Source organism: Myotis daubentonii, chromosome 6 (genome assembly GCF_963259705.1).
Source record: "Myotis daubentonii chromosome 6, mMyoDau2.1, whole genome shotgun sequence".
In the NCBI taxonomy this organism is placed as follows: Eukaryota; Metazoa; Chordata; class Mammalia; order Chiroptera; family Vespertilionidae; genus Myotis; species Myotis daubentonii.
The window spans coordinates 9,421,966-9,435,810 of NC_081845.1; the positions used below are offsets into that span (position 1 = coordinate 9,421,966).

The 13,845-nt window shown below is 43.1% G+C and overlaps 1 protein-coding gene across 4 annotated transcripts in view; it reads right to left on the reverse strand.

The window, feature by feature from the left end:
- The window catches only part of MTHFD1L (methylenetetrahydrofolate dehydrogenase (NADP+ dependent) 1 like), a 162,006-nt gene that overhangs the window by 55,901 nt on the left and 92,260 nt on the right, over positions 1–13,845 (reverse strand). For 3 of the 4 annotated variants that reach the window (XM_059700019.1, XM_059700021.1, XM_059700020.1), the window contains exons 21-24: positions 8,924–9,063; positions 3,635–3,676; positions 2,770–2,870; positions 2,059–2,236 (exon numbers count right to left, since the gene is read on the reverse strand). In XM_059700019.1, the coding sequence (XP_059556002.1) occupies positions 2,059–2,236; positions 2,770–2,870; positions 3,635–3,676; positions 8,924–9,063 (461 nt within the window). Of the gene's footprint in view, positions 1–484; positions 576–2,058; positions 2,237–2,769; positions 2,871–3,634; positions 3,677–8,923; positions 9,064–13,845 lie in introns of all 4 variants that reach the window. The other variant, XR_009453358.1, reaches the window with a different exon arrangement.

A 13,845-nucleotide genomic window follows, 5' to 3' on the forward strand; every position in this document is an offset into this window, starting at 1 on the left:
CAGTACATTCCTGAAATCCTTCTTTCCACAAACATCCCCTGAGCCTGTACTGTCTCCCTCACTTGGCACGGACTCTGGGCCCATCCGTCATGCTCCTCTCCAGGCAGGTCACTCAGTTACTGCCCCTTTCGGCAGTATCTCCCCACCCCCAGCTGTGAACACAGTGCTGAATCCTGAAGAACAGAGCAGGACTATGGCCTCCATCATTCCGAATACTCTTCCAGCTCCACCTCTTTCTGCCTGTGGGACACTGGGCAGGTGACCTGTTTGTGCTTTAGTTTCTTTATCTGTAAAATGAGGGGTGGTGGTGGGGGGGCATGTCAACAATTCCTCCCCAACAGGAACATCAGGTGCAACGAAGTTAATGTACAAAGGACTCATTATGCCCGGCACCCGAGCTTTCCTCAGAGGGAGCCTGCGCCTCAGGTCAACATCACGCTCATGGTGACGCAGCGCTAGACTTCCAGGCAATGCTACTATTCACCTTTTCTTATTCAGCTTTTGGCCACTGCCATCTGAACAGGAAGGAGGGGTGACGCTATTGCTGTGACATCTGAGAGACAGACCGACAGGATCTGTGAGGGATGGAGAAGCAGTCAGCCGCAGGCTACCCACTCTGGCAATCACGGGCTACCTCTGAGGACAAAGCTAGGAGCCAGGGCTGGAGCCACAGAAGGCAGAATGGAGATGTTTAGGTGGGTGCCGGGGTAAACTGAGGAAAAGTGAGGTCCTGGAAGTCAGATTTTCTTAGTGAAAGCTCATTATCCAGCTATGTCTAAAAATATACCAGATGATCCAGCAACTCCACTTTTGGGTATATATCCAAAAGAATTCCAAGCAGAGTCTCAAAGAAGGATTTTTACACACATGTGCATAGCAGCATAATTTACAATAGCCAAGTAGTAGAAGCAACCTACGTCGCCCAAAGGTGAATGGATAAACAAAATGTGGTATGTGCATACAACAGATGACCCTTCAGTTTTAAAAAGGAAGAAAATTCTGACATATGCAATAACATGGATGCATCTTGACATTATGTTGTTACTGCTATAGACTGAACATTTATGTCCCCTGAAGGTGTTGAAGTTTAATCCCTAAGGTGATGGTATCAGGAGGTGGGGGCTTGGGGGGGGGGGGTGATTAGGTCATGAGGGTGGAGCCCTCATGAATGGAATTAGTGCCCTTATAAAAGAGACCCTACAGAGCTCCCTCACCCTTCTACCCTGTGAGGATGCAGTGAGAAGACCCTCACCTGACACTGAATCTGCCTTGATCTTGGACTCCCCAGTCTCCAAAACTGTGGGAAATTCATTTCTGTTGTTTATAAGCTACCCAGTCTATGGTATTCAGCCCAAAGGAACTGAAAACTGAATAAGCCAGTCACAAAAAGACAAATACAGTACTGCATAGTCTCACTTACATGAGCTACTTAGAGTTTGACAAGTCGAACTCATAGAGACAGAAAGTAAAATGGTGGTTGCCAGGGGCAGAGGGGAGGGAAGGAATGGGGAGCTATTGTTTAATGTAAATATACTTAATACCACTGACCTGTATACCTAAAAATGATAAAGATGGCACATTTTATGTTATGTGTATTTTACCATAATTAAAAAAAATTTTTTTTAAATATACTAAACATAGCTCAAGAAAACTAAAACGAGGGAGAAGAGCTATTGTAGAAATGAACAAAGGAAATCCGACCCACGATTAGACAAGCCTTATGAAGATGCTCAGAAGTCTTGTATGGAGACGCTCCAAAGTCTTGTTCCTGCGCACATCCTGAGAGTGTTAGCGGTGGGACCCAATTCTCCAAAGCTCCTCCTCACCGAGGCCTACTATTTGGAAGCAGAGCACCGCCAAGAGCGCAGGCTTTGGGGCAGGGAGCTCGGGCCTGCCCTTGGCAATGTGGCCCTGTCAGATGGCTTAACCTCTTTCCCCTTCTCTTCCTTCTCTGCTTGTGGGCTGTTGTGAGGACCAAATGGGACGAGCCGTGCAAAGCTGTCAGCACCAGTTCAAGTATAAGAAACATTAGCCATCAGGACTGTTGTGGGGTCTTACCTGAACATCATACAGGAACTGGAAACGACTTCTTTTACTTGCAGCTTCTCTCACAGCCCACGCCAGGTCCACCGACCCCTTTCCACCCATCGACCAGTGGTAGCAGGGGACCGCATCAAAGGCGCCAGCCCGCTTCGCCAGCTCACACACCAAGTCAATCTCAGCCCGGGTGTCAGTCCTAGTGATGAAAATGTTTGTGGTTTTGCATCTGCATTCATTTAGCGATGTTTTTAAAGAAAGACTAACCATTTATACAGAACTTTGTTCCCTAACACTGAATATATTTTAAACATCAAAAGTGGTTACATCATGTTTAAATAAATCAGACTTAAAGAAAGACATGGGGGGAAAAAAATCCCTTGCAACATGATTCAAATATTTCAAGTTGTTAAGGGTTTTATTGAGAAAATTCCATAACATATCCCTTTGATCATCCACAGTGTTTCAAACAGAAATGCTGGGTGGAATGAAAAAAAAAAAAAAAGGCCAAAGAAATGTAAGTCACTATATAGATTTCATTCCCCTAGTAACATCTGAGAACACTTCTGCTGTAATGAAACCAATCAAACCAAACCAAACAAACAGAAAGAGGAGAGTATCCCTGGATTCTTTCAGATGAAGCAGAGAAAGACCAACATCCTAAGACACAAACCCAGTTCACAGGGCGGCCCAAGCGCTACGACCACATTGAAAGGAGGACGCCTGACTTACTTGAAGACATTCAGAGCCACGACAACGGGAACCCCAAAGAGCTGAGCGATCTGAATTTGCTTCTGGAGGTTACAGCAGCCATCTGCCACCAGCTGGATGTTCTGCAAGAAAACCAGACCCCCATGCATCGCATCCCACCACACCTGCCACACTCAGCTGGGAGGGCCACCGTGGCAGGGCTTGCTGCCATATTTGCTCACTCTGTGGACCTAGAAGCTATGCAGGAGCTATATACAGGACCCATTTTCCCCCCAAGAGAGATGAATGAAGAAGGAGGAGGTGGCTCCTTTTCAAAATAATTTCTACAATTATTCGGAGTCCAATGGCATATTTGAGTCTTGAGTCAGGCAACTATTTCTGCAGCTGACCAGTGGCCAGGGCATAAGCAACGTGCCCACGCCCCTGCAGGTTGGTGGACAAGAAGGCTCCAGGAGGGTGAGGAGAGCTGTCTAGCTAGCCTCTGCTCGAACCCCTGGCGCCACCTGTAGGAGAGGAGAGGTACTGTTGACAGTAAACCAAAGTCTACAGAGTCCAGTAACTCAGGCAAGTCATAAAGCCAGGAGTCAGTTTTTCCCACACCTAAATACATGGATAGAAGTTGTGTATTTGTTTCTGTGCTAGAGACCGTGAACTGGGGGTAAGGAGCAGGAGATAAAGCCCATATCTATTATTTCTTAAGATTGAAGACTTAACTGAATGGATTGTATCCCTACCCCCAACCCTTTCCTCTAGGATTATTAGAAAAGCACTTTTCTAAGTCGCCATGGGTGGAGAACCTATCCACTAATTGCACTGAACTGCAAGCCAGTGGTTAACTGGGTGTGAATGATTCTCCACTGTGGCCTTTTAAAGCAGTCACTCTTACCTCCTCTGTGTATTCTTTCTTAAGAGGGACACCAGCAGTTACCTGAGATGAGACAAAATGAAGAATAATCTCATTAAAAGGCTTACTCTAGCCCTCGCTGCTGTGGCTCAGTTGGTTGGGCGTTGTCCAGTGCACCGAGAGGTCACTGGTTTGATTCCCCGTCAGGGCACATGCCGGGGGTTGCCGGCTTGATCCCCAGTAGTGGGGATGCAGGAGGCAGTCAATTGATGCTTCTCTCTCAAATAATTAAAAACATTAAAAAATAATGCTTCCTCTAATTCATCAAGAGCCAAAAGGAACACAAATCAGACACTTTTAGGGAAGGTGCCTTTAAAAGTACATTTTGTCATTTTAAACCAGTAACTGGCAGTTCTGGCTGAACATAAATTCTCGTGGGAAGCTTTTTAAAAACAATGGTTCCTGGGTCCCACCCAGACAAATTAAAGCATGATTTCTGGGGCTGGGACCCAGGATCAGTAATATTTAAAAATTCCCCCAGGCAATTCCAATTTGAGCCAATATTGAGAACTTTCATAATGTTGCCCATTATCCTAGCATAAAATGGAATCTATAATGTGATCAATTCCTGAATTCTACAAAGCACACCATCTTTCTAAGTCATTTTAAAGCAATGCCATCAAGATTTATTTATTTATTTTGGCCTAGGTTGGCAGGACAACGTAAAGACGAAGAAAGTAAAGTTGAGAGAATGCAGGTGTCTTGCCAAAGGTTAAAGAGCAAACCAGAGCAGAACAGGAGCTTGAATGCAGTCGGGTTCTGAAACCCAATTTTGTACTTTTCCACAATCCCACATGGTTTTTATCAATGGTCTGCTACCGGTTTCAATGAAACCCTAGAAAACATTTTGATTTACTGAGGGCATGGTGACTTACTCTCAGTGGAAGAGGTCTTGAGAATATTGAAATCCTTGGGAAAGAAGTTACCTCTATAACAGATCAGATTCTTTTTGGATCGTGTGTGAAAACAAAGTATTTTCAGATGGGTTTTCCCAGCCCTGAGTGAATGCTAGATTGAAAAAAGGACGGAAAGTGCTGCTGAGCTTGCACACATGCACAGTTCTGCAGAATCCAACACTGAGCAAAAGCAGGAAGAATGGGCTGTACACAAGTACCAGCAACAGGGTCAACTAAACCAAAAGTTGGTTCTAGAAAGACTAACAAAGTCACCCTGGCCAGGTGGCTCAGTTGTTAAGCATTGTCCCATACACCAAAAAGGTTTCGGGTTCAATTCCTGGTCAGGTCACATACCTACGATGCGGTTTTGATCCCTAGTCAGGGCACATATGAGAGGCAACCGATCTATGTTTCTCTCACACATGGATATGTGTCTCTCTCTCTCTCTCTCTCTCTCTCTCCCCCCCTCTTCTTCTCTCTAAACATATCCTCCAAAGGTTCATGTAATATTTGAAAGTTAACTAATATAATTTGCAGCACTGATAGATTAAAAGGGAAAAACATATCATCTCAATAGATGAAGAAAATTGTTCAATACCTAGTTAGTGTAAAAACTTGGCAAACTGCGGGTTAAAGGTAATTTCTTCAACCTGATAAAGAACATATACTAAAAATCTACAGAAAATATCACAGTGATGAACTATTAAAAGCATTTTCTTTCAGATCAAGAATAAGAAAAGAATGCCAATATTACCACTCCCATTTAATACTGCACTGTATCTAGGAAGACCTGGTTAGTGACAAGAAAAAAAGTATAAAGATTGAAAAGGAAGAAACAGAACTGTCATTATTTTCAGATACGATTGCCCATATAGAACTCTTCAAAGTATCTATGGCTAAAATAGTATAATTAATAAGATGCTTTTTTAAGTCATAAGGATGTAATGTACAGCATGGTGACTATGACTAATAATACTGTGTTGCAAACTTGAAAGTTGCTGAGAGAATAATTCTTAAAAACCCTCATCATAAGAAAAATTTTTTTGCAGCTTTATATGGTAACAAATGTTAACTAGACTCACTGTGGTGATCACTTTGCAATGTGCACAAATATTAAATCATTATGTTGCACACCTGAAACTAGTATAATGTTATGTCACTTCTACAACTAAAAAAAAAAAAAAAAAATCAGAGAGGTCACTGTATATAAAAGTAATATGTAAGAAACCAGAAGTAACCTGTTACACTACTTAAAAATATAAAGTGCACAAGAACACATCTGTAAAAGGATGTAGAAACCCTTGTGAAATACACTATAAATCTTTATTAAAAAACATTTAAAAAGACCTAAATCAATGAAGAGATGTCCCATGTTCTTAGATGGAAAGCTGTCAAATCTCCCCAAATTGATGTATTGATTTAATGCCATTTCAATAAAAATCATAACAAATTCTTCAAGGAACTTTCTGAACGAATCCTCCAATACATATGGGAGGAAAAGGGCCAATCATGGGCCAGGCATGCGTGGAGGAAGTTTGGCCGACAGGCTACCAGTGCAGCCCAGACACAATTAGATGTAAGGAGACCAGTGCAATTGAAGGCAGGTCCCAGAAAAAGACCTACACCTGCATGGAGAACTGATTGATGAGGAAGGAGGCTTAAAGATCAGAAAGGAGGAACTATTTCAGTAAAAAGGACCAGGCCACCTGGCTATTAATAGAAAACATAAAATCAGATCTAGGCATTGCACCATACACCAAAAATCAGCAATATTGGGTGTGATGGTTAATTTTATGTGGCAACTTGGAGCACAGGGTGCCCAGATATTAGGTCAGACATTATTTGGGGTATTTCTGTGAGGGCGTTTTTTGAATAAGCATAACATTTACATTAGTGGACTCGGAGGAAAGCAGATTGCCCCCACAATGTGGATGGGCCGCATCCCATCAGTTGAAATGTCTGATTAGAACATGGAGATTGGGCAAGAGGGAATTCTCCAGCAGAATTCCTCAGCCTGGAACTAGGACTGAGCTACTGGCTCTCCTGAATCTCCAGCCTATTGGCCCACTCTGCAGATTTTGAACTTGTCAGCCTCCATCATGGCAGAAGCCAATTCCTTATAATACCTCTCTTTTTATATAAATACATACCCTATTGGTTCTAAAGAGCCCTCCTTAATACAATGGGTTTAGAGAGTGAATTGTCAAATGAAACTGGAAGAGAATGCTAGTTCTGATGTTGCACCAAGAACGCTCAGCACTTAGGAAGACAGGATATGAATTCAAAATGATTGCGGCTAAAATGGGCAAGTTCAAGGGTCACAGGATTTTCCACTGCACAAACTATGGAAAACAACCAAGCTGAATAAACATAAGAGACAGCCATGGTTATTTGTGTAATGATATCTAAAGGAAGTAGAAATTATAGTGGATAAAGAAAAAAATGACCATGGAGCTGATTCAAGTAAGAAGGAGTGACACTGAGATGAATAATAGGAACTATAGGATTAAGAAGATGAAAGTTCATTTATTATCCAATTACTGAAAACATTTCCTGGATGCAGACTATGCCAGGCACTAGGGATACTCAAATTAAGAAGACATAGTCCTTTATCTCGAGGAGTTAAAAGTTGAGTAGGGAGACATACATATAGACATTCATAAACCAGTGACGCAGAAGGTGCCCCTGAAGCTCCAGAGAGTGATGCGAAGCTTCGCTGGCTTCCCGATCCTTCCCTTTTATTACCCTCCACCGTTATCGGCGACTTGAGCTCTGTTATCATCATCACTGGCATGAAACCATGACTGTAAGTGAAGGGGAAGAGTAAGGCGAGCAGAAAATGCAACCATTGTAAAACAATGAGCACGTGCATTAAGACGAACTGAAATAGGATTATAAATCATGTAGAGAATGTTTATAGGACAGAGACTAGAGTGTGGAAAAGCACTGGACCAGGAGCAAAGAGACCTTGATTTTTACGTCTGATTAGTCCCCTAAATAGATGTGATACTAAGCAGGCCACTGAGTCCTCTGTGCCTCAGCAATTTTACCTTTACAATGACTGAACCAGGCAAGACAGTCTCCAAGCCCTTTCCAGTATTACAGCCCTTTTGGTTCTATAATTTTCAGGGTGCAAAACAGGGAGGGGGAATTTCAAATGCATCTTATATTGGCAAAAACAGTTCACTTGATGTTGAAAATGGAAGTTGGTATATAGATTTAAAGTCTAAAGACAAGGAGTGATGGTAGCTACAAATGGTGTTTTGAGCAAAATCAGAATTCTTTAGGATTTACGACCTTATAATATGTGTTATGTTAACCTTCCATTTGAAATAATGATGATGCTTTAGGCTAAAATGAAATGCTTAGAGTGGGGTTGGGGTTCAGAAAATGTTTATCCTTTGTTAGCATACAGCTCTGCACGGTGGATGTTTGGATCCAAGCCCCAGGCTTCCGATTTGGCTCTCTGCTGGCCCCTGTCACTGCCAACATTCCCTAAGCCCTTCAAACCTCCACTTTCTCATCTGAAAACTGGTATAAAATAATGTTGGCCTCTCCTAGGACAAAAACAGCGAGGACGACTAAACAGTGTACAGCATTAGTCTTGCTATGTAATAATCACTGTGTACACAGTATACCTAAGAAATCAGAGTTGGCAGTGTGTCTAACAGATCAACACTATAAATGATAAAGCTACTCCAAGTTATTTTATTTCAAAAATGATTAATCAGTATAAGATTTCATATTCTCCCTTTGAAAATACTTAAAAAAGAAAAAAGAAAAACACTTATACCTTGTCTGTGGAAATGGAAAAAAAAATTCCTTTCAGATGTGTGTAAATTTTGTATATAATATCAAAAGTCTTTAAAAATGTGAAAACAGAATTTGTTTTCCAAGCAAAGCTCTCTTAGAAATGAGAGAGTTACAAAGTGAACTGAAAATAAGCAGAAACAGAAGGAACAGAGTTCTAGATTAAATCAGTGAACCAAAAAAAAAAAACCCACAAATAACTGTACAGACATGGACCAGACTCACCCACAGGAGCCACCGGTCGATCGTACGGGCTCCGTTCGGGAGCCAGAGCCTCCCATCACCATGGGGTTACAAAATGCTGACATGAGCTTCAGATATGAATCTTAGGACTAAAAAGTGGTTACGCTCTGCTCCCTTCCGAAACACTGCTTAGCAATAACCTTGCTGGTGCTACTGTTTCCTAGAACTTACTAAACTCTCAGTGCCCTATCATGGTGATTTCTGAAAAAGAAGACATTCTAGAAATCTGGAGTTATTAGCAGGTTAGAGTTTTTCAAGGGCTAAATTCTGCTTTATCTTCATGTTACGACCAGTCTCCCTGGGCAGGGAGGACGCGACTTACACTGGGCCCGCCCCCGTGCATCTTCAGAGCGCGCACTGTTGCCACCAGCACCACGACGTTGGGCACCAGACCGGACGCTCGACACTTGATGTTGAAGAACTTCTCCATGCCAATGTCAGCACCAAAGCCGGCTTCGGTTACTGTGGAGAATCAAGTTGGAAACTTGCTATTATCGTCTGAAAACAACAGGATAGGGTTTGGCAGCCATTGGTGTGGCCCCAATTCAAAGGACGGCCGAAATTCCCACCGCCTCCAGGTTACTGCCCGGCACTGTCTCGTGTTCATATGCAAAGGTAGACTGCTGCTCCCACATGTCAGAAAATGTCCCACTTCCTCCCATTCCCTACAAGTTGGCTCTCTCTGCTTCACACCACCGTGCCTTAACACTTCTTTGCCAAGGCCTAGATTTTTCTTCCCAGGGTAGTAACTCTGAGCAGAGCTTTCCTTAACACAGATGGGATTTTCAACTTTTTAATCAGGTTCCAAATTGTATCAAAGTCCACCGCTAGCGTAATTACCATAGCAGATCCTTTCTCACTCTATATCATACATAGAATCAATCATATTTCAGTGCCACCCGGCATTTCTGTTGATTGAAAAAATTCAAGTTAGTTGGGTGGCTTAAGGAGGCTGAGTATCAAGCTTGATACAGTACAGAATATTTAAATTTTTAAAATTGATATCAGAGAGGAAGGGAGAGGGAGATAGAAACACCAATGATGAGAGAGATCACTGACTGACCGCCTCTGCATGCCCCTTACTGGGGATGGAGCTCACAACCCAGGCATGTGCCCTGACCGGGAATCAAACCATGACCTCCTGGTTCATAGGTCGATGCCCAACCAGGAGGAGCACCGTCACTGGAGACATTTACGAAGAGTATGAGCTGGGTGTGGAAGGGGGACTTCAAAGCGTTGGGGACCAGAGTCCTCCCTGTCCCCAGAGTCTCTGCATGGCCCCGCAAACACTTGCTTTTCCACCCCCATGTGAATTCTTCCTCTTCTAAGCCCCAGACTTCCACTTCTCCTCTTTAATTCAGAATGGCCTATGAGCGCCAGGTACCTGATTGCCTGTGAGCCCCATATTCTTACGGCGCTCCCATACGTATGAAATTAAACTTGATTTTCTCCTATTAAACTGTCTCATGTCAATTCTTAAAGCAGCCAGAAGACCTTAGAAGGCTAAAGGAGACATTTTTTCCTTCCCGACAACACTCATCGTTAGCCATCCCCTCCCTGCTCCCAAATTGCTAGAACGGTTGCTGTGGCAAGCATGGAGGTAGCAGAGAGCATGTCTACTATCGCCTCCCAAGACGACACTGTTGTCACCGGGTCAGCAGCCAAGTCCTCCTCCACAAAGGGAAGCTCTAGGCCCAGCAGCACAGGGGCTCTGTGAGAAATGCAGGCTCTCAGGCCCCCTGCAGACCCACCGAATGAGAATCAGATCCCCGGGTGAGATGAATGCCCGCTGAAATCTGAGAAGCACCGTGCTTCAGGAAAGCAGTATTATGAATGTAACGGAAACTAAAGTTTATGAAAAATACTCTATATAATGACAGTACCACCAAGGCCATCATTTTTAGCAGAGACATGAACCGGTGGTAAAAAAAAAAAACTTTACCAAGATAAATACATCAACCAGATGATGTACTTCTTTATGGTTTCCTTTTAGTATTTCATAGGGCCACATAATTTTTATACAGTAGGTATAATTTCATAATTCTGCTCCTTCACTTTAAAATTATCAGAGTTTTCCAGACTGACATATTTCAGAGGAAAGGCAGGGCTAGGGGTGGCTGGGAGGGGAGTGATTAACCGAAGAACGAGGAACGTATATGCATAGCCCTTAGACACAGACAATAGAGTGGTGAAGGCTTGGGAGGCGGGGGTATGAGATGGAGGGGGTCAATGGGGGAAAACCCCCCCAAATAAACAAAGGGGACATCTGTAATACTTTCTACAATAAAGATAAATTAAAAAAAAAATAAAGTTATCAGAGTTTTCTTGCTGTATTACATACTTTCAAAATTTATGACTGTAAGGGGCAGCTTATAATTTTGTTACGTTGGATGTACCAAGATTTACAAATTGTTCCCTTGTTATTGGACGTTTGGGTTGTTTCCAACATAACTAATGCTGCAAAATATCTGTGCGTATGAGCTTTAACCTCTTTCAAATTACATTCTTGGAATTGATTCCCAGGGGTGAGAGTACAGGGCCAGAGTATGTAAAAAAATTTTATGACTCTTGATATGCTTTTGACAAACTGAAAAATATTCCCTTAAAAATATTCAATTTGGAGTGAATAGAGCTACAAGTCACTTTTTCCTTTATTATGTTTTCTTTGAACAAGCAATGTCGTAGAAAAATTTAAAGAAGTAGGAGGAGATATTTTTATACGGTATTTGGGGCAATTCTAGTGATGTCATTAGAGGAGTTGACAGTAGCGATCCCCACACCAGGGTGCCTCTGGGAAAACCAGCATGGTGGTGGGCAGCGGACCCACAAGAGGAATACTCAGTTCACTCTGTCAAAGGTCAGTATAGAGTGGGCTCCCATTAGAGGAAAAGACAGACGGCAAGGCCATCAGTACTGGATTACTGTTGATTGTCCTGCTGGTCAGTATCAAAGACGGACCACAGACGGACAGACAGACAGGCAGGATCCAGAATCCCTTCTAGCTGCAGCATTCTAATTAGACGTAGGTTGGAGGGCAGGGACCATAACTTATTAATCTTTGTATCTCCAGTCCCCAACACTGCACCTGGCACGTATAAATAAATGAATTAACAAAGATACGAAGAAACATTGGAGTGGGACTCGGAGCCAATAATGATCTAAAGCAGTGGTTCTCAACCTTCTGGCCCTTTAAATACAGCTCCTCATGTTGTGGTGACCCCCAACCATAAAATTATTTTCGTTGCTTCGTCATAACTGTAATGTTGCTACTGTTATGAATCGTAATGTAAAATATCTGATATGCAGGATGGTCTTAAGCGACCCCTGTGAAAGGGTCGTTCGACCGCCAAAGGGGTTGCGACCCACAGGCTGAGAACCGCTGATCTAAAGTAAAGGCTATCATCAATGGAGATAGATAGACAGACATTTGTTGATCCTCACCCGAGGATATGTTTCCATTGATTTCTAGAGAAAGTAGAAGAGAGAGGGAAAGACAAAGAGAAACATCAATGTGAGAGATCGATGGGCCGGGGAGGAGCCTGCAACCAAGGTATGAGGCCTTGACTGGAATCGAACCCAGGACCCTTTGGTCCTCAGGCAGACACTCTATCCACTGAGCCAAACCGGCTATGGCAAGAAGGTAGATAGACATTTAACACAGAAGTAAAAGTGTTCTGATACTTCCCTAGCAGTCTCCTTTTTCTCATAAAATACAAAAGTTTTAATAAAAGGTATAAATGTCATATTTGGTAAAGAATGGCCATTTGAAATGTCTAGCTAGCTAGTTTAAGTTCATATTTTAAGAGACAAATTGGGGCCAAAACCGGTTTGGCTCAGTGGATAGAGCGTCGGCCTGTGGACTGAAAGGTCCTAGGTTCGATTCCGGTCAAGGGCATGTACCTGGGTTGCGGGCACATCCCTAGTAGGAGATGTGCAGGAGGCGGCTGATCGATGTTTCTCTCTCATCGATGTTTCTAACTCTCTATCTCTCTCCCTTCCTCTCTGTAAAAAATGAATAAAATATATTTTAAAAAAAAGAGACAAATTGGGGGTGGGGGAAGGAGTAACAAAGAGAACTTCAGCCCGGCTGCACATGCCCAGGTTGGTCCCCACTTGGGGGGGGAGGGGGGGGCGGGTGGGTGCAGGGGGCAGCCAATCAATGATTCTCTCACCATTGATGTTTCTATCCACCCCCCTTTCCCTTCCTCTTTGAAATCAATACAAATATATTTTTTAAAAAGAGAGAGAAACTCAGGGAAGAAAACAGGATGCAGTATTAAAGATCCAGGAACTGTGGCTTCCAAATGCAAAGGAAATGTGGAGGCAAATAATGTGAGAACAGAAGTGAGTGCCAATTCTTACACTTTGAAAACTGCTGTGCAATTCTGTAATCATCACACTATTTGCTTTCAAATAATCAGGCTGCTGCTAAGGACAACAGAGAGCGTGGAAAAGGTAAGCGGATGTGCCATCGGTAATTACGAAAGTCAGGAACGCTTAGTAAGGCGTCATCGACAAGTATTAGCTTGGCAGTGACACTGAGGAGGGCCCTGTATCTGTGTATTAGAACCTCAGGGGGTCCTGATGTGAGAAGGACAAGCCACTCTTACTGGCAGGTTCTGCTTCCTAGGCACTTCCTAGGAATTGTCAACATAGAAAACCTGCAAGTTTTCCTAGGGACCTGAAACAAGCAGGCATTTCCTTACTGTAGTCGCCGCTCTCAATACTTTTAAAAAGAGATACAGGCTGAAGAATTATTTAATGTTGACTTTAATTATGGACTTGCTCTTGAGTCCTGAAGCAAGTACACCAACTATGACTTAGCATTCCTGAAAAGCATGTAATGTAGACCTTTAGAAAGACTTGCGAGAAAATGTTTGCCCATGCCTCAACAGTTATTTGTCTTGGCAATCTCTGTTATGCAGGGGGAAGGGGCGGAGGCTACCGCTAGTCAACTTACAACATGAATGAGAACGGGAAACACTGATTTACTGTGTAAGCACAGAAGCTACTAGATAGTAGCATGGCTTGATTCAAACTTCAAAACTCATAATCTGCTCAGAAAGGAAGTGTCAGTGGGTCTGGATGGGGAGGGATGACACTGTGGACGAGCACTGTTCGTAAGTGCACAGGAAACAGCTCGGGGTTCTGCCGGAGAGCGAAAAGCACGACTGGCCAGCCAGGCAGCGGGCTTCCATGCTGATCCCAGGGGCACCCTGAATCCTATTGCACACACTGAACAGA